This window comes from Manihot esculenta, chromosome 8, assembly GCF_001659605.2.
Source record: "Manihot esculenta cultivar AM560-2 chromosome 8, M.esculenta_v8, whole genome shotgun sequence".
Lineage (NCBI taxonomy): Eukaryota > Viridiplantae > Streptophyta > Magnoliopsida > Malpighiales > Euphorbiaceae > Manihot > Manihot esculenta.
In genome coordinates, this window is record NC_035168.2 from 26,564,521 (window position 1) to 26,584,510 (window position 19,990).

At 33.5% G+C, this 19,990-nt stretch overlaps 1 protein-coding gene across 1 annotated transcript; it reads left to right on the top strand.

The window, feature by feature from the left end:
- The first annotated feature begins 535 nt into the window (after positions 1-535).
- LOC122721226 (NADPH-dependent aldo-keto reductase, chloroplastic-like) lies at positions 536-3,411 on the top strand. The gene is made up of 7 exons (XM_043959236.1): positions 536-884; positions 1,044-1,094; positions 1,178-1,254; positions 2,010-2,097; positions 2,289-2,564; positions 2,769-3,017; positions 3,145-3,411. Exons 1-7 carry the CDS (start codon positions 765-767, stop codon positions 3,229-3,231), a joined length of 948 nt encoding a protein of 315 aa, XP_043815171.1. The 5' UTR covers positions 536-764; the 3' UTR covers positions 3,232-3,411.
- Positions 3,412-19,990: the final 16,579 nt, after the last annotated feature.

A 19,990-nucleotide genomic window follows, 5' to 3' on the forward strand; every position in this document is an offset into this window, starting at 1 on the left:
TTAATAAATTATTTTAGAGTCTTAAGATATAATTTTTCTTTATATTCTATTATTTTTAGACTTCTCTTTTTATGAGATGAATAGATATAAAGTCTATATAGGCTTTTCTTAGATTTTTTTTTTTTGAGCCCTTAATATTTTTTTAAAATTTCAAGTAAACCTTTAAATTTTATAATTTTTTTTCTGGAATCATATCTTTATTTTAAAAAGTGATTTAAAAAAAATTAAAATTAGAAAATAAAGGTCACGTTTTGCCGGACGAAAGATAGATATATATATATATATATATATATAAGTAATAAATTATTGATATTTTTAAAAAATAAATTTAAAATTTAAAATACAAGCCGGACGCAAGCAAGAGTGTGACGGTTCCAGAATAAATCAAGAGGAACAAAACAATTAGAGAGATTTGGTGAGTGAACGGCCATCTGCCTATGATACGCACGGAGTTGTCTACGTGTAAAAAAATGATAGGGCAACTCAATAGAAAGCAAAATTGTATCAGCCAATCATGTCTTTCAAAATTCAAAAAAAAATGACCAGTCAAAGAATGTGCATTACCGGCTCAGTTGACGTGTGTATGTAGGTCAGCAATCGTCACATTTTCAAGATTGTTCAAGAGAAAGCGCACCGCACCAGAAAGATTCTGGCCGGCGCCTGTAATTTCGCTTTTTGAAGATCATTTGCACTTCTATAAATATATCAGTCATTGCTTATTTTCTCTCAAATCAAGATTTGGGTAGTGTTTGTTTTTGCAAGAAATGGCCAATGCAATTCGATTTTTTCAGTTGAACACCGGAGCCAAAATCCCTTCTGTTGGGCTCGGCACTTGGCAGTCTTCCCCTGGCGTTGTCGGTGATGCTGTTACTGCTGCCGTTAAGGTATTGGCGCCGCACTTCCTTTGCTGATTGCTTTAGAGTTTTTTTTCTTGGGGTTTGGCTATAATGGGTATTCGAACTCGACTTCTCAGAAACAGGGGGCTAGAACAAATTAGGTTTTGGTTTGGCTACTAGTATGCTTACAGTTGTCTGTTGATGCAGGTTGGATATAGACACATCGACTGTGCTGCAGTTTATGGCAATGAGAAGGAGGTGATGATTCTTATAACCCACATTTGTATCTGCTATGTTTGATTTAATGTTTATTCTCAATAAATGTGTTCTGGTTTCTGCAGATTGGTTCCGTACTGAAGAAGCTGTTTGATGATGGCGTAGTGAAGCGTGAAGAGTTATGGATTACCTCCAAACTCTGGTAGGTATTAGTTGTTCTGTTATAATTCCTTACTTGTTTGAAATAGATGATTTGTAAGAAAGAATTGAATCCCTTTGGTTGGATTAAGGGAATTGGAGAAAAGAGAAAAGAAATGAAACTCAGTTTTCTACTCCAAATTAGAAGAGAGAAAAGAGGAGGAAGGAGGAGAAATTTGATGTCTCAATTTCCCTAGCCCAAAATATTTTTCTTCAATTTGGAGAGGAATGGAAGAAGAAATAGAAATCATTATATATGTAAAAGTACTTATATACCCTTTATGTCATGCAAAAAGAAAACCAAAACTTATGGTAATAAAGTAATTTTATTGGGAGAGAAATTTTTATTTCTCCTTTATCCAATCCATGGAAAAGAAATTTGATTTCTTTCTTTTTTTTTTTTTTCTTTTCTCTTCATTTCTCCTCTTTAATCTCTCCTCAATTCCATTGCACCAATTAAGGATCCAAACAAAAAGGGTTAGAATTCAATTGAGTTCCTATACAATCATACAAAACTTTTATTCTTTTAAACTAATTGTTTTAAGTGTAAAAATAAATTAAATTCTTTTATTTTAATAAAAAAATCAATTGAATTGAATTATTGCAAATTTCATGATTTCAAGCAAGAGAAATATATGAATTGTGAAGTTGGTTCATTCACAAACAGGATCAAAGATAAATTGGTAATCTATGGTTAAGCATAAAGTTGTAGAATTGAAGCTACTGTATATTATTAACGGGGTTTATAATGATCTGCAGGTGTACTGACCATGCACCAGAGGATGTTCCTGTGGCACTAAATAGAACTCTGCAGGACTTACAACTTGATTATGTAGATCTGTATCTGGTATGACCATTGCAATCAAAGCCTTATATTTTGCTTCATAGCCTTGCTAACCAGTACTTATTTTTGAAGCAATTTGAATTCATTTTCTTTGTGTGGCTTTGGGGTCTGCTTGAAATTCCAAGAAATGGAAAACTTGGGTCATACAAACATTCCATTTTGCTTACGATATTGTTTCTTTTTTTGGGTTAAAGATTCACTGGCCAGCCAGTATGAAGAAAGGTTCGGTTGGTTTTAAGCCTGAGAACCTTACACGCCCTGACATACCCAGCACATGGCGTGCAATGGAAGCACTGTTTGATTCTGGCAAGGCTCGAGCTATTGGAGTTAGTAATTTCTCTGCAAAGAAGCTTGAAGATTTGCTAGCTGTTGCACGTGTTCCTCCTGCTGTTAACCAAGTGGAGATTCATCCTGTATGGCAGCAGCCAAAGCTTCATGAATATTGTAAATCCAAGGGAATTCACTTAACTGTGAGTATTCAAAACAGAGGTGGCTTATTTCGCCATAACCTGGCTCCTGGTAGATTTTGTTGTGGTGAATAGATTGAACTAAATTTTGCCCACCCTTTTCGGAAAGATGGAAAATATGTATGTGTGCTTGTGGCTTGACCCCTGATTGGTTGATCATACAAATAAGAATCATGGTGTTTTCTTTTTGCCTGTTTTTTTTTCCAGGGGTATTCGCCACTAGGTTCCCCAGGAACAGGTACTGTCAAGATTCAGGTTCTCAAGAATCCTATTCTCACTGCAGTTGCTGAGAAATTAGGCAAGACACCAGCACAAGTTGCTCTTCGATGGGGACTGCAAATGGGTCACAGTGTATTGCCTAAGAGCACGAATGAGGCAAGGATCAAGGAAAACTTCGATGTTTTTGACTGGTCTATTCCTGAAGATTTATTAGCCAAGTTTTCTGAAATTGAGCAGGCATGATTCTGTACTCTCACCAAGTTACATTTTTCAATCCTTTTAGAGGTTTCAGGTTTTTTTGGGGCGAAATTAACTTAATTCTACGTTAGATGATTGACATGATGGTTTTGTTTTAATCATGCAGGTGCGGCTAATAAGGGGCACTGGATTTGTTGATGAGACTTACGGCGTTTACAGGACAGTTGAAGAACTTTGGGATGGTGAAGTGTGAGCGAACATCAGATGTTTCAATGACTAGATTTTCCTTTTTGGCTTCTTCTATCTTGTATACTCAAATGTCAAATCTTTCTCCTGCTTGCTATTTGAGACTTCACTCAATAAACAGATAGATTGAGCCAGAGAATTTGGCATAGAAATTATGAACAGCTTTGAGGATCATTTGAAGTCCACCAGAGCTGAGAGTTTTTTTTTTTAAGTTTACTCTTATCTTTATTAAAGGTAATAACTATTTCACAAATTTTTATGATTCTGACGTATTATTTTCTTCTTTCACTCATAAAATTATCTCACTTTTATAATAAAGATTAATGAAAAGAATTATTAAGATGTAGGAGTAGTATTTTGTTACGATTGAATTATTAAATTTTTTCTTCAATTATGGATTAATAAGTATTCTCTATTTCTTAGTTGAATTATCTGTTGGTATTTTCTTTTAGTATGCATTTTTTAGCCAACTGGAAGTCTGGAATGATATGAATTTTGGAAACAAACTGAAGATTCAGGAGCCCAATTGCAGCAAAATAGAAATTGGTAGGTGCACAAGGTTCCAGCTCACCTTTATTCCATGATGACTCGGGAGTAGGGATGGCAACAGCTAGGGTACCCACGAAATTGGGAGTACCCAAATCCGAACCCGATTATATATAAAATTCTCAAACTCGTCCCAAATCCGTTTAGTATTTTAATTTTACTACCCGTACCCGTTCTAAATCCGTTTAGCAATACCCGCACACTACCCGAACCCGACTGACTTGTAAAACTATTCTTCTCAGCAGTAGGGTCAACCAGATTCAATGGTTTATGAGAATGACGCAATCTGATATTAGTGGAGTCACCACCTGATGGAACGATCAAGGGTGCCCCATCCCCAACAAGCCCATCAAAACTGATTGTTTTTACAGTATCTGATTGTAATTTCAGCCAATTTTCCTTTTCCAAAACCATTTTAAGTGCCTGAAAAAAGAAAAGAGTATTTTTTCTTTCATGTTTCTAGCATAATTCCAGTATGTGTTACTTTACTACTAAACTAGCAGTTCAGCCAGAACCCCCAGTTTGCAGTATAATATTCAAAACAATATTGACAAATGCTAAGCATCCAAAAAATCCACAAGAGAAGATGACAACAGCAAAAAGAAAGGTTAGAAAAACCCTGACAAAAGATGCTCAAAAAATCAATCCATGAGACTAAATATATCAATGTGCCAAAAGATGTAAAGTTTATCTGCATAACATTTAAACTGGAAAATACATTAACCTGGTAAGTGAAGAGTTGTCTCCGACTGGGAAGTGGGAGATGTCGCCACACTGGAGAGAGAGAAGGAGATATCGCTGACCGGAGAGAGAGAAGATTTATCGTCAACTGGGGAGAGAAAGGAGACGTTGCCGGTGCCGACTGAGCTGCCGGCACTCGTCAAGTGAAGTGGGGGAGAGATGCGTTGACTGAGATGCGTTGACTGGGAAGTGGGAGATATCGCCGACTGGAGAGAGAGAAGGAGATATCTGACTGGGGAGAGGAAGCAGATGTCGCCGGTGCCGACTGGGCTGCCGGCAGTCGTCAGTGAAGTGGGAGAGAGGCGTCGATTGGAAATTATGGGAAGGGAAGGGGGGAGAGAGGCGCCGACAGAGAGAGAAGCTCGAGTAAAATGAGAAAATGAATTAGGGATAAGGAATTAGGGTTAGTATAGCTAAACGGGTTCGGGTAATGGGTATTCGATCACCTAATCCCGAACCCTACCCGAATCCGAGACGGGTAAAATTTTTCAAACCCGAATCCGCCCAAATCCGTTTTGTAAATACCCAAATCCGTCCTAATAGGGTTTGGGCGGATCGGGTATCCGTGAAAACCCGCCGTAAGCTCTAGCCCTTTTCGTCGGGCAACTTTTCAATATCCTATCAACTGTCTAACATGTCAATGTCCTGATCAACTGTCTAGTTATGTCTTTTTTACCACTAACTTTACTGGCGTTATGTTTGTTTATACATAATATTACACATTAATAATATTATTAAAGATTTTAAAAATAATATAATTAATAATATATTTTTAATTTTAAGTGTAGTTAAATTGCACTCCCAGCGATAATTATTCTTATATTATGTTTAAAATGATTTAATTAATATTACACATTAATAATATTATTAAAGATTTTAAAAATAATATAATTAATAATATATTTTTAATTTTAAGTGTAGTTAAATTGCACTCCCAGCGATAATTATTCTTATATTATGTTTAAAATGATTTAATTATACACTATTTAGATGAATGAGAAAACTGCTGCATCTGGGGGTGAGCATTCGGTCGGTTCGGTTCAAAACCGAACCGAACCGAATAAACCGAAAACCGAAATTTGAATGTTTATGAAAACCGAACCGAACCGATTTTGGTCAGAAACCGAAGCGGTCTGATTCGGTTCGATTCAGTTCGGTTTGATCGGTTTCGATTTTTAATAATTTTTTTATTTTTTACACTTTATTTTTAATATTTTAAAATTTAATTAAAATATTTTAATCTTAATATGATTTAATTTCTATATATTATTGAAAAAATATATTATTATTACTAATCGGTTCGGTTCAGTTTTTTCGGTTTTTTTCTGATTAAAACCGAACCAAACCAAAATAACTGAAATTTTTGAAATTAAAAACCGAACCAAACCGAAATATATAAAAAACCGAACTAAATTCTCAAATCGGTTCGATTCGGTCGATTTTTTCGATTTAAACCGAATACTGCTCACCCCTGGCTGCATCTGTTGATTTTTTTCTTTCATAAAAAAAATTATTTAAAAATTAAATCATCACTAATTATCACTAATTTTCACCGCATATTTATTTAATCGATTCGCTATACTTATAAATTAGTATACTTTCACAATGTAAACAATATTTATACCAAACTTAAACTTTCTATTCCTTATTGCAATTAGAATTATCAGTAATATATATATTAAATAGGAGTGCAAAATTTTAATCTGTGTAGAATTTAAAAAGTATTTAAAATTAATTAACATAAAAGATTTAAAATAAATATATTTAAATAGTTTTTTATTAATATAAATAATATAAAAAAAGTAAGAGAACAATTGGAAATTATATTATTGTGGAAACTGTCTTCTATTTTAAAAATTTCAAATTCTACGTAGTTTAGTAACAAGAATTTTATTTTAATTTATAAATGGGTTCTACTTATTAAGCTTATAAAGAACAAGTGGGAGGAGCAAAACTTGCATCCACGGGATTGAGTTTGCTGGGTTTGCTGTTCTGGAAAATTTAATATAAAAAAAAAAGAACTCTGCATGTGAGGATATATAGAGTTGTCAAATTTTTATTTTTCATCTTTTCAAAATTTTAAACCTCATCTATAAACATTTAAATTTTTACTTTTTCAAATTAATCTTCAAATCGATATTAATATGCAGAGATTTCTCAAAATCTTTTTTATTTGATTTGGTTGTTGCAGATTTAAGCAGTTGGAAACTTGATTTTTAAATTTATTTTTATCGATTCTGCGAATAACATTTAACAACTATTTTGACTTATATAAATAGGTTGCACAACCATAATTTTTCCACACTTGTTTTCATAATTTCTTTTTGCCTTCTCCTTCTCTGTGCCTTCTCCTCCTTTCTGCTGGGTTGCTTTAAGTTATTTATTTTATTATTCTATTTCTAGAAATTCAATCCAGAATATTTAATCTTGGGATGACGCGGAACCCTATGGTACAAACCTCAAACCCACACGAACAAGTAGATATGGAATCCAAAGATTTGATAAACCCACCTCCTATGGCATCTCACACTTAGAGAAGCTGAAACACCAATGATCGAAGGATTTAGATGAGAATCTGACAAATGCCACAATGAATAGTTGATAAGTAAGTCAAGATTCCTGGTTCAATTGATGAAAGCAAATCCTCACTCTCACTCTCACTCAAAGCAATACACGCCAAAGGCATGAGAAGAATTCTGAAATTTTGATTAAAAGCTGCCTCTTACAATTGTTTCTTATCCTTATATAGTAAGGAGAAAAACAAATAAAATCCTAAGACACTCTTCTTGGGTCTGACTTAAACACTTAAGGCCCAAGCCCAATCACACACTAAAATAACACATAAGTATTAAAACATAAGCCCAAAATATGGCCCAACACTCTAAAACTTAAAAGATAAATGTATGGCCAGAATACAAGCCCAAACAAAGCTAAAATAAAACAAGTGTTAAATAATAAAAATATAGTAAGCCCATCATAACAAAGCTGAATCTTCACAAAAGCCTTACTTGATCTTCACTTTAGGCTTCCCTTTGTGTAGTTTTAGCCCATAGGTTTGATTAGGCTCTCTAAGCCTATGATTACAAGTGTTGCACCAAACCTGTCCCATATGAGTTGAAGCACACCCCAAATATATATGGATCATATGAATATGATTTTGAACTCCTTTTAGATCCATTTGAATGACATAAGTTTGCTCCACACCATTGTTAGAAATTTGCCCTATTGAATCCGTATCATGGGAGGTTGTCAATTAATTTTTAAGAACAGTGACTATACGACTCAGATTCCTTTTACTTTAATTATTTTTTATTAATAATTTTAAGGATTAATATGGAACCAATCGTGCTTGTTTTAAGTAATATTGTTACCGCCTCTGATGCTGTTGTACTAAACAATATTATTGTTGCCACTCTTACTGCATGCTACACCAAATTATATTGTTGTCGCTACTCTTCTTGCTATTACCATCCTGCTGTTGGTGTTGCTTTAAGTTTTTTATTTTATAGTTCTGTTCCTAGAAATTTAATCCAGACTCAAATTCTTTTTACTTTAATTACTTTTTACCAATAATCTTAAGTCGTGCTTGTTTTAAATAATATTGCCACTACCTCTGATGCTATTGTGGTAAATAATATTGTTGTTGCCACTCTTTCTACATGCTACACTAAACTATATTGTTGTTGCCACTCTTTCTACATGCTACACTAAACTATATTGTTGTTGCTACTCTTCCTACTATTACCATCTTGCTACTGTTTGTAGCCACTCCAACAAATGGAGGCTCGCTCCCTTCTGCCTTCTATTCTATTGGCCAAACTTTTTTCTGACATCTCTAAGATTGAAGTCTTCTCAGGTTAGAATTTTAAGTGATGGAAAGAGAGATTTTTTTTTTCAATTCTTAATATGCATGGCATAGCATTAATTCTCACATAACTAAAGCCAACATTTGCTGCTGATCTAAGCCCTTGTTTGGTTGGGGTAACTCAATTAGGGATTCAAGTTCCTAGGAAGTGCTAAAATTATGCTTGTTTGGTTGGCATATTTGTTTGACTTCCTAGGAAGTTAAAAGCATTTCTTCCCTTGATAGTTACTTCCCCTCACCCAGTTAAGTTACTTTCTGGAATAAATTTCCCAGGAAGTAACCAATTTGAACCTACTCTAATGAGCCATGTAGACATATAATCATTAATATATTATTTGATAATTTATTTGATGTCTATTATTCCTATAAAAAACCTAAAGAAATATGAAACTTAATAAACTTAAATACACTGCTGAGAATGCTGAAAAATAAAAATTTGCGATTGTCAACTTTTATAAATGGGAAATGATTGATGAGAAAATATCAAAATACAAATCAATGAAACTTCTAAAGGATCTTAGAACTGAAAATATCATCCTGCATGATGAATTTATTGTTAAATTGCGAATAGAAAAATTAACAAATTCTTAGAGAGACTACAAGAAACAGCTAAAGCATAAGTATAAGCAATTAATAGTTTTAGGTCTCGTCATCCACATCATCATTGAAGATAAAAGGATGAGGGAACTTAAAGCTACAAAAGCAAAGGAGCTGGCTACAAGAGCAAATATGGCATAAGAAAAAGCCTACAAATTAAATAAAAGGTACGATAGTGAGAAACCTAGTTACATATCTAAAACTAATAATCCCACATTCAAAAAGAAATGAAATTATTTTATACGTGGTGATCAAGCACAATTTAGCCACATTTTTATCATAATTATTATTGTTTATTTACACATTTTTTTGGTTAATTTATGGTTTTTATCTTGTTTTTACAGAGAATGAAGAATTTGGAAAATTGGAGAAAAAGTGCAGAAAAGTGATTGGGTCAGTGATTTGCCCAGTGATCTGCCCAGATCAAGCTGAAGCAGAAAACTGGAGGCAACAGGCAAAAGTGATATGGGCAGTGATTTGCCCACGACACTCGAAGAAACTGGGCAAATCACTCGCAGAGGCAGAGAGGACTGACTCACAGAAAAGTGATTGGGTCAGTGATTTGCTCAAAACACTCAAATCACCAGGCAAATCACTTTGACAGCAGAAACTGACAGCAGAGCGGGAAATTGGGCAGAAAACAGAAATCCGAATTTTCAGATGTCCAAATCCAACCCAATCACTACCAACATAAAACCAAGAGCCACGAAAGAGCTTCTCATCCAAGGAATTCCAATTGCAATTAAATTCAACATCAAAAGAGGAGTCAAACACCAAATCAAAAAGGGATTTCAAAACCCTAGATAGATAGAATTCTTCAGCTATAAAAGGAGAGCCTCCAAACCAGCAAAGGCATCTTCTGATCAGCAACTCAACTCGTCAGAAACTCTTCAGAAATTTTGCAGCTTCTTCCCTTTTCTTTTCTTTTTCATCTTTTGTGTATTTAGTCTACCATGTGTGGCTAATTTTCATCTTTTCTAGTTGAAGTTGAGAATATTCAGATTTGTGATGAATTGGGAGGTTTAATACTCTATTGTTGAACTCTTGTTTGTTTCAATATTTATGCAAACTGATCTTTTCCATAATTATTTCTTTGCTTTTAGAATCAATAAGGGCCCATTGCTTTTAAATTGCTTAAGTAATATTGTTTGAATGATTTAGGTCCGTAATTGCTTAGGTTGTTCAAATACACATTTAATCAAATTGCATAATCTAAACTTGACCACGCGGTTGGCAAGGATAGAATTGGGTTTTTCTAAGTCTTAATGCAGTCAACAGTTGTTCGATGCTACAATGCCCCAAGGACGTTCCTTGGCAACTTGTTGATTAGTGTTTGATTAGCGAACGTTTCCTAATCAAACTAGAACTAAGGAAGAATTTGGATTGTGAGAAGCGTCTTCCACAACCAAAACTGATTTATTGAAATCAAATAGGAGTCTTTAATAATCACTTCAGCTAGAATCTCTTTCTCATTGAAATTCTCATCTATTTAAATTATTGCTTTCTTTTGCTATTTAATTTTAATCATCAAATCAAAACCCCCCTCTTTTAATTACTTGTTATTTACTTGACCTAGTCATTATTAGGAAAATCATTGGTGTCAATTCCCTGTGGTTCGACCCTATTGCCACTATCTACAAGTTTATTGTTGATTGTTTAATAGGTTTATTTTTGACGGCTTCGACAACCGCTTATCAAAAATTGGCGCCGTTGCCGGGGAATTGATTTAAACTAACGTATTTTCCTTTTATGATCAGGGCTGATCGTAAAGAAGCTCTTCTTTACGATCCAGAAATTGAACACACTGCCAAGACCTTACAAGCATGGCTACGGTAAGTATGTCTTTTCTCTCTTCTCAAATTTCTGAACTAACCTCTATTGTGAGAAATTATGGTCAAGCTCGACAAGTTCAACAACTTCAACAAGCACATGCATTTGAAGGATTCTATGGACAGCCAAGACATAATCCCTACCTTGACACATACAATACAGGTTGGGGAGATAATCTGAACTATGGCTATGCTAGGACAGACCACTACCATGACTACCAAAGAGATCTGCAATATAATCCAGGTTGGAGGGACCATCCAAATTTCAGCTATGCAAGGGGAAATCAATATGCAAGGGGAAATCAATATGCAAGCTACCAGCAAAGGAATCAAGCTCAAGCTGCACCTCAGAACCCCAATGCACCTCTTGAAGAGATTGTGAAGAATTTAGCAAATACTGTGCAAAGTCTTGAGAAACAAGTGAGCCAAGTGGCCACTTCAATGAGCAAATTTGAGTCTCAAGGGAAGCTACCCTCCCAAACTGAGATAAATCCAAGACAAAATGTTAGTGCCATCACATTGAGGAGTGGAAAAGAGTTGCAAGACCATAGGGCTAAAAAATTGCAAAAACATGCCATAGAGATAATTCTGCCAGAAAGTGATCAGGGCAGTAATTTGCCCAATTCACTCGTAGAAACTGACCCGATCGCTGGGCAAACTGAGCTGTCCAGCAGTGAATTGCCCAAATCACCAGAGAAGGCAGAAAGTGATCTGCCCAAATCAACAGATCAGGCAGAGTCCAGTCGAAAGCAGAAAATACAGCAACCAGCAGAAAAATTCAAGGTACCTTACCCTTTTCCCAAAAGATTTGCAAGATCTCAAAAAGAAAAAGAGGAGAAAGAGATACTTGAGACACTCCGCAAGGTGGAAATCAATATACCTCTACTTGATGCTATCAAACAAATACCAAGGTATGCTAAATTTCTCAAAGAGCTATGCACCAATAGGAGGAAACTTGCTGAACATGAAAAGGTAAGTGTGGGGGAGTGTGTTTCAGCTGTCATTCAAAAGAAGCTTCCAACCAAATATAAGGATAGAGGAATGTTTGCCATTTCATGCAAAATAGGCAACATAGGGATAAAGAAGGCCATGTGCGACCTTGGGGCATCAATCAATGTTATGCCACTTTCTATTTTTAACTTGTTGAATACAGGTACACTCAAGGGCACCAGCATTGTGATCCAATTGGCTGACTGATCCAATTGGCTGACCGATCCGTTGTCTACCCCAAGGGAGTGCTAGAAGATGTGTTGGTACAAGTTGACCAACTAGTCTTCCCAGCAGATTTTTATGTGATTGACATGGAGGAGGATAAGGGCAACATCACCTCTGACATCTTACTTGGGAGACCATTCTTGAGCACAGCAAGAACAAAAATTGATGTGCATGATGGCACATTAACCATGGAGTTTGAAGGGGAAGTTATCAAGTTTAATGTTTATGATGCCATGAAATTCCCCAATGATGTTTCTCCTGTTTATGGACTTGATATAATTGATGATTCAAGTCAAGAAATTTTTAATTTTGATCAAGAAAATTTACTTTATGATGGTCTTTGCAGGAAAGGAGAAGTGGACAGCAACATCACTGAAGCAGAAAAAACAGCAGACTGCTGTAACTTGCTGGGTGTGGGTGATTTGCCCAGTGATTTGCCCAGATCACCAGATAATCTGCTCAAATCACAGACCAAATCACTGGAGCAGACAGACTTGACAGACAGTGATTTGCCCAGATCACCAGATAATCTGCCCAAATCACAGCCCAAATCAGACAGCAAACAGCAGAAATCAGTACAAACAGCAACTGCACCAGAACTGAAACCATTGCCCAGCCACCTCAAATATGCCTACTTGGGAGCTGGAAATTCACTTCCAGTCATTATTTCTAACCAGCTCAGCCAAGAAGAAGAGGAAAAGCTCCTTGATGTGTTGAGAAAGCACAAGAAAGCAATTGGGTGGACCTTGGAGGACATAAAAGGCACCTCAAGACCATTCGGTGGAGGCTCAAGATAGGATGCAGCACATGGAAAGCATGTTGCAGCTGCTGGTTCAACACTTTCTGCCCCACCACCATGACAGACAGTGATTTGACCAGTGATTTGCCCAAATCACTGGCCAAATCACCCCCAGGCCAGGAAGTCCCTTTCCCTTTTCTCCTTCATTTCTCTATACATATATTCAAACATTGAGGACAATATTTGGGATAGGTGTGGGGGTACTGGAGAGTATTTATTCACTGATCACACCATCTTTTGATTTCTTTTTGATTTCTTTTTGTTTCTTTTTGTTTCTTTTTGTTTCTTTTTGCATTATTCCTACCCCTTTTTGCACACACCAGAATTTTTTTTCACTTTTTGCACACACACACAGAATTTTGTCTTGGCTTTTGTTCTACTCAACATAGATAACAAGGTTAAAAGAGTTTCCTTATCTCATGACCCCATTGATTTGCCACCCTTTTAAGCTTAAATTGAATCATTCACAGTATGTTACCTTCACTTAGGGAGTTTTTCTCTTGAATTGAATCCTCAAATCTGCTAAGGTCAGGGGAAATAAAAATACAAATACATGCAAACACAAAGTTAGTGTAACTCCCTAAGAGCTGATTTGCCCAAACTATCATGAAAAACCAGCATAAAGCACAAATCGTAAACCTGTTCCAATGGTCTAAGACTATGAACTGAGCCTAATAGCCACTTGGAGAAGTGACTGACTGAGTAACCGGGGGTGTATCACCCATGTACACAATCGCGTAAAAAGGTCAGTAACTTTTTCAAGCAAATAAGTTTCGATGGTCTAGACTATGAACAGAGCTAGTAGCCACTTGAACAAGTGACTAACTGAGTAACCGGGGGTGTATCACCCATGTACACAATCGCGTAAAAAGGTTAGTGACTTTTTCAAGCAAGGATAAGAATAAGTGCTGCTGAAAATAAAAATAAAAAAGAGAAAGAGAGAAGGTGGCAAGTCACTCCTAGGGGTTGCATTAAACCTAACATAAAGGAATAAGCACGATTGAGACAAAAACCTTTCTCTTGACCATGGTAGGTGAAAGGAAACAAGGAAAGGAGAGGATGACCTTAGTGCATGTATTCTATACTGTGATACTTCAATTTAGGAGTCTAGGGGGGGCTGGTTAAGTGGTACTTAGGCTCAAAAGAAAAAGGAGCTTGATTGACTAAGTTATTTGTTGCTTGAGGGCAAGCAAAAAGTTAGGTGTGGGGGTATTTGATCAAGCACAATTTAGCCACATTTTTATCATAATTATTATTGTTTATTTACACATTTTTTTGGTTAATTTATGGTTTTTATCTTGTTTTTACAGAAAAGGAAGAATTTGGAAAATTGGAGAAAAAGTGCAGAAAAGTGATTGGGTCAGTGATTTGCCCAGTGATCTGCCCAGATCAAGCTGAAGCAGAAAACTGGAGGCAACAGGCAAAAGTGATATGGACAGTGATTTGCCCACGACACTCGAAGAAACTGGGCAAATCACTCGCAGAGGCAGAGAGGACTGACTCACAGAAAAGTGATTGGGTCAGTGATTTGCCCAAAACACTCAAATCACCAGGCAAATCACTTTGACAGCAGAAACTGACAACAGAGCGGGAAATTGGGCAGAAAACAGAAATCCGAATTTTCAGATGTCCAAATCCAACCCAATCACTACCAACATAAAACCAAGAGCCACGAAAGAGCTTCTCATCCAAGGAATTCCAATTGCAATTAAATTCAACATCAAAAGAGGAGTCAAACACCAAATCAAAAAGGGATTTCAAAACCCTAGATAGATAGAATTCTTCAGCTATAAAAGGAGAGCCTCCAAACCAGCAAAGGCATCTTCTGATCAGCAACTCAACTCGTCAGAAACTCTCCAGAAATTCTGCAGCTTCTTCCCTTTTCTTTTCTTTTTCATCTTTTGTGTATTTAGTCTACCATGTGTGGCTAATTTTCATCTTTTCTAGTTGAAGTTGAGAATATTCAGATTTGTGATGAATTGGGAGGTTTAATACTCCATTGTTGAACTCTTGTTTGTTTCAATATTTATGCAAACTGATCTTTTCCATAATTATTACTTTGCTTTTAGAATCAATAAGGGCCCATTGCTTTTAAATTGCTTAAGTAATATTGTTTGAATGATTTAGGTCCGTAATTGCTTAGGTTGTTCAAATACACATTTAATCAAGTTGCATAATCTAAACTTGACCACGCGGTTGGCAAGGATAGAATTGGGTTTTTCTAAGTCTTAATGCAGTCAACAGTTGTTCGATGCTACAATGCCCCAAGGACGTTCCTTGGCAACTTGTTGATTAGTGTTTGATTAGCGAACGTTTCCTAATCAAACTAGAACTAAGGAAGAATTTGGATTGTGAGAAGCGTCTTCCACAACCAAAACTGATTTATTGAAATCAAATAGGAGTCTTTAATAATCAATGATCAATTCTGAACAAACTGAATTAGACTCACACTTCAGCTAGAATCTCTTTCTCATTGAAATTCTCATCTATTTAAATTATTGCTTTCTTTTGCTATTTAATTTTAATCATCAAATCAAAACCCCCCTCTTTTAATTACTTGTTATTTACTTGACCTAGTCATTATTAGGAAAATCATTGGTGTCAATTCCCTGTGGTTCGACCCTATTGCCACTATCTACAAGTTTATTGTTGATTGTTTAATAGGTTTATTTTTGACGGCTTCGACAACCGCTTATCACGTGGTAAGCCGGGTCATCATGTATCTTAGTGTAGGAAAAGAGTGAGAAATGACAATCCTCTTAAACCAAAATGAAATTTGGTTAAGAAAATTATATTATTACTTGTAATACCCGGCTAGACTCCGATATCGGAATTCCTACCGTCCGGTAGAATCTCGGATGTCGGAAACCCCTAGAAGGGTAAAACCATGTTTTCATAAAATGTTTTAATGTATTTTATGGTTTTAAGCAAGAAAGAAATTAAGTTTTGAATGAAAATGGACTTGAGAGGAAGACTCAGGTTCGGCCGCCGAACCTCAAGTTCGGCCGCCGAACGTGCATGCACTTCGGGAGTGCTTTAGGCCCCCGAAGGCATAAGTGAGGGCAGTCCAGGTTCGGCCGCCGAACATGGCATGCATGCGGAGGCACGTTAGGCCCCTGAACATGGCATGCACTTCCGGGTCGTTACAGTTCGGCGGCCGAAGGTCCCTCCAAATCCGAAAGTCAGACACTTTCGGGGGAGGGTTCGGCGGCCGAAAGTCCTTCCAGATCCGAAAGTCACCCACCTTCGGCGGCATGTTCGGCGGCCAAAACTCCCCTCTAGAGACGAAAGTCCAATCTTTCGAGGGCGAGTTTAGGCGGCCTAAATAGCCTCCTCAAGGGGTTCGACGGCTGAACCTGGGTTTCCCAGACAGGTAGAACCTGTTCCAAACTCAAGTTTCTAGCCTCCAAAACCTATAAAAACACCCATATCATGCATACCACCTCTCTATAACATGCATATACCATTTTCCATGCATATAGGGGCCTAAAAACCTAGTTTAAACCCCACCAACAACATTAAAATATCACATATAGCATATGATTAACATATACTCAACTTTTAGATCCACTCTAAACCATGCCATAAAACTCTCTTAAACCCTTTAAAACATGCTCAAAACATAAGGGGAGGTGAGGATCCATGCTTACCTCTTGAAGATCGAGAGGATCAATGGTCCTAACTCAGAGATGTGGTGGAAAACGATCCAAAATCTCCAAGTCTATAAACTTTGCCTTCTTTGCTAAAAACTTCAAAAACCAAGTTAAAAACTTGTTAAAACATGCAAGATTTGGAAGAAAACGTGAAATCAACCAAATGAGGACAAAAACCTACATTTGTCCGAAAAGAGAGCTCAAACACACTCCATTTCCAGTCAAAGGGCCTTTTATAGGTGGTCGGCAAACCTTCTTCGGCAGCCTAAGCTTGCTCCCACATCTCCACCACCTTCGGCAGCCGAAGTGGGGATTCAGTGGCAGTAAAAGCAAGCCACTTTCGACGGCCGAACCTGGCAATTGTCTCCTTGGTCTTTTCCTTTTCAACACTCAATTTTTCTTGTTCAAAACCATAAAACATATAAAAACATTTTGAAAAACCTCTGTTTTACCTTCAGGAAGACTCCGACATCCTTGAATCCCGGATTGCAACGGAGATTCCGCCGGAAAGTAGGAATTCTAATGCCGGGGTCTAGCCGGATATTACACTAAAAGTTTATTAGACTGTTGAAAAAAAAATTATATAAAATATAATAAAAAAAGATGCAGAGTTATACCTGAAACTTATTTTTGATATTGTCCTCAATGTCATCAAGATCAAACAAATAAACACATAAGCAATGAAGGTAAAGTAAAAGAATGAGTGATACTCCCCTCTGAAATATATTTTACTTTTTATTCATTTCCATTGATCTTGAATTCTAAAAAAAAAAAAGTAATTGCCAAATAAGTTGAGGAGATTAAACAAAAATAAAAATAAAAAAATGAAATAAAAATAAAATAAAATTTAAATTTAAATTCTCTAAAAACCGCTTAATTAATAATTTTTAACTAGATTTCATATATAAGTGCTCATCAAGTAGCAGCTTCCGTACATAGAAAATATCAAATGACACTACATGTGAATCTTAATTTGTGATATTCTGAAAATTGATAAGATTTGAAATAATTCTACACAAATACCACTTTGCTAAAACAATCGACTTACGAAAATAATTTTAATTTTTGTTTCAGTTTTTGGAGAATATTATAAAATAAGGATGAATATTTATTTATTATTTAATTTTATAAAAAAATAAATAAAAAATAAAATTTTTTAATTCTATTTAAAAGAATTGAAAAGTTTATATTTAATAATTAAAAATAATAAAAATTAATTTTACGGATGAAGTTGTTAATATAAATATATTAGTTCTGCCTAAAATATCTAAAATTTATTAAATTTTGATTAAAAAAATGAAATTATGTAAAAATTAAGGAAAATAAATAATATTTTAATTGTCTAATCTAATTTAATAAAATAATTAAAAATATATTATTTATGAAGAGTTAGGTTCGAGTTTTCGTACTCAAATTCTTTAATAAAGAAAAAGAAATAATATTTTAATTAAATTAATATAAAAATAAAGAAATTGAAATTAAGCGATGAAATTGAAAATATAATAAATTTAAAATGTGTAGATAACATTGAATGATTTTTTTTTTAATTTTTCTAAAATTAAAGATAATTTTTTAATTTTTGTTATTTATTCCTTAAAAACTGTTTGTATAGAAGTATGTTTACAAATTTTTATATAAAAATAAATAATAAAAGATAATATTTAACAATAAAGTAATATACAAATAATTTTATAAATAGTTGAACATAAAAGTAAATAATAAATTATTTTTATAAAGTATATAGTATTATAATAAAAAAATTATTTAATTCGTATAGAAAAATTTATTAATTAGTTTTTTAATTTTAAAAAATATATTAAAATATTTTTTAATTTTTAAAAATTTATTAATTAGTATTTTTGTTAATTTTAATTATTGAATATTAAAAAATAAAAAATATTATTTATTTTATGTGATAAAAAAATTTATTAATTAGTTAATTAATTTTAAAAAATTTATTAAATATTTCTAAAATTTCCAAAAATCATTAATTAATCTCATGATTGATTTTAATTATTAAATATTATAAAAAATTTAAAATATTTTTAATATAAAAAATTAATTAGTAGAAATTTTTATAAAACTGAAAATGGATAATATTTAAATTATCAATGCTGAAATCCTTAAATTTTGAGTATAATAAATGTTTTTAGAAATAGATGTCTAAATTTTACAAATAGTATTTTATTCAATAATTATTTATATATTTAAATATTTTTAAAAAAATACTTAAATTCATTAGAATATTATAAACATTAAGAAATCTTAAACTAATGCATTCTATTTCTAATATAACTACAAGTTCATTTAGAAAAGGTTTATTCTAAAAATATGCATAATATAATGAGCACAGGTAATTTTTTATATATAAAAAAATGTCATGAGGCAAATTTTCTATTGCTAATTAAATTAGGTTGTAAAATTTTGGTATTTTATTTTTAGAGCTTATCTTTCAAATCATATTATAAATTTTTTTGTTAATCATTATGAAAAAAAAATTATAAATTAAGAATTCATTTATTTACAAAAATTTAAATTATTTTTAAAAAATATTTTCTCTAAAAAATATCTGTCAATAAAATAGTTTATTTTTATTGTCTAATTTTAATTTAAAAATAAAATATATTATTAAATTTATATAAAGGTGTTAATAAAATTTTTAAAATATATAAAATAAAATTTTTTTCTAAAAATGATTTTTTTAATTAGAAAAATATTTTCTATTAATCAATTTTTTTTAAATACTTCAAATGTAGCAAACAGATTCTAATATTTAAAATAAAATGGTAATTAATTAAAATTTTTAAGTATTAATTTATACATTTTTTCAAGGATATAAAAATAATTAATTTGTAAAGTTTTCCAAAGATATAAAAATATTTATAATTTAATTTTAAAGTTTGAGTAAATCGATTAGTTAGATATTTTACCTCAAAGTTTAAAATTAATCAATATTTACCAAACTTATCAAATTATTAATAAATTATTTTAGAGTCTTAAGATATAATTTTTCTTTATATTCTATTATTTTTAGACTTCTCTTTTTATGAGATGAATAGATATAAAGTCTATATAGGCTTTTCTTAGATTTTTTTTTTTTGAGCCCTTAATATTTTTTTAAAATTTCAAGTAAACCTTTAAATTTTATAATTTTTTTTCTGGAATCATATCTTTATTTTAAAAAGTGATTTAAAAAAAATTAAAATTAGAAAATAAAGGTCACGTTTTGCCGGACGAAAGATAGATATATATATATATATATATATATATAAGTAATAAATTATTGATATTTTTAAAAAATAAATTTAAAATTTAAAATACAAGCCGGACGCAAGCAAGAGTGTGACGGTTCCAGAATAAATCAAGAGGAACAAAACAATTAGAGAGATTTGGTGAGTGAACGGCCATCTGCCTATGATACGCACGGAGTTGTCTACGTGTAAAAAAATGATAGGGCAACTCAATAGAAAGCAAAATTGTATCAGCCAATCATGTCTTTCAAAATTCAAAAAAAAATGACC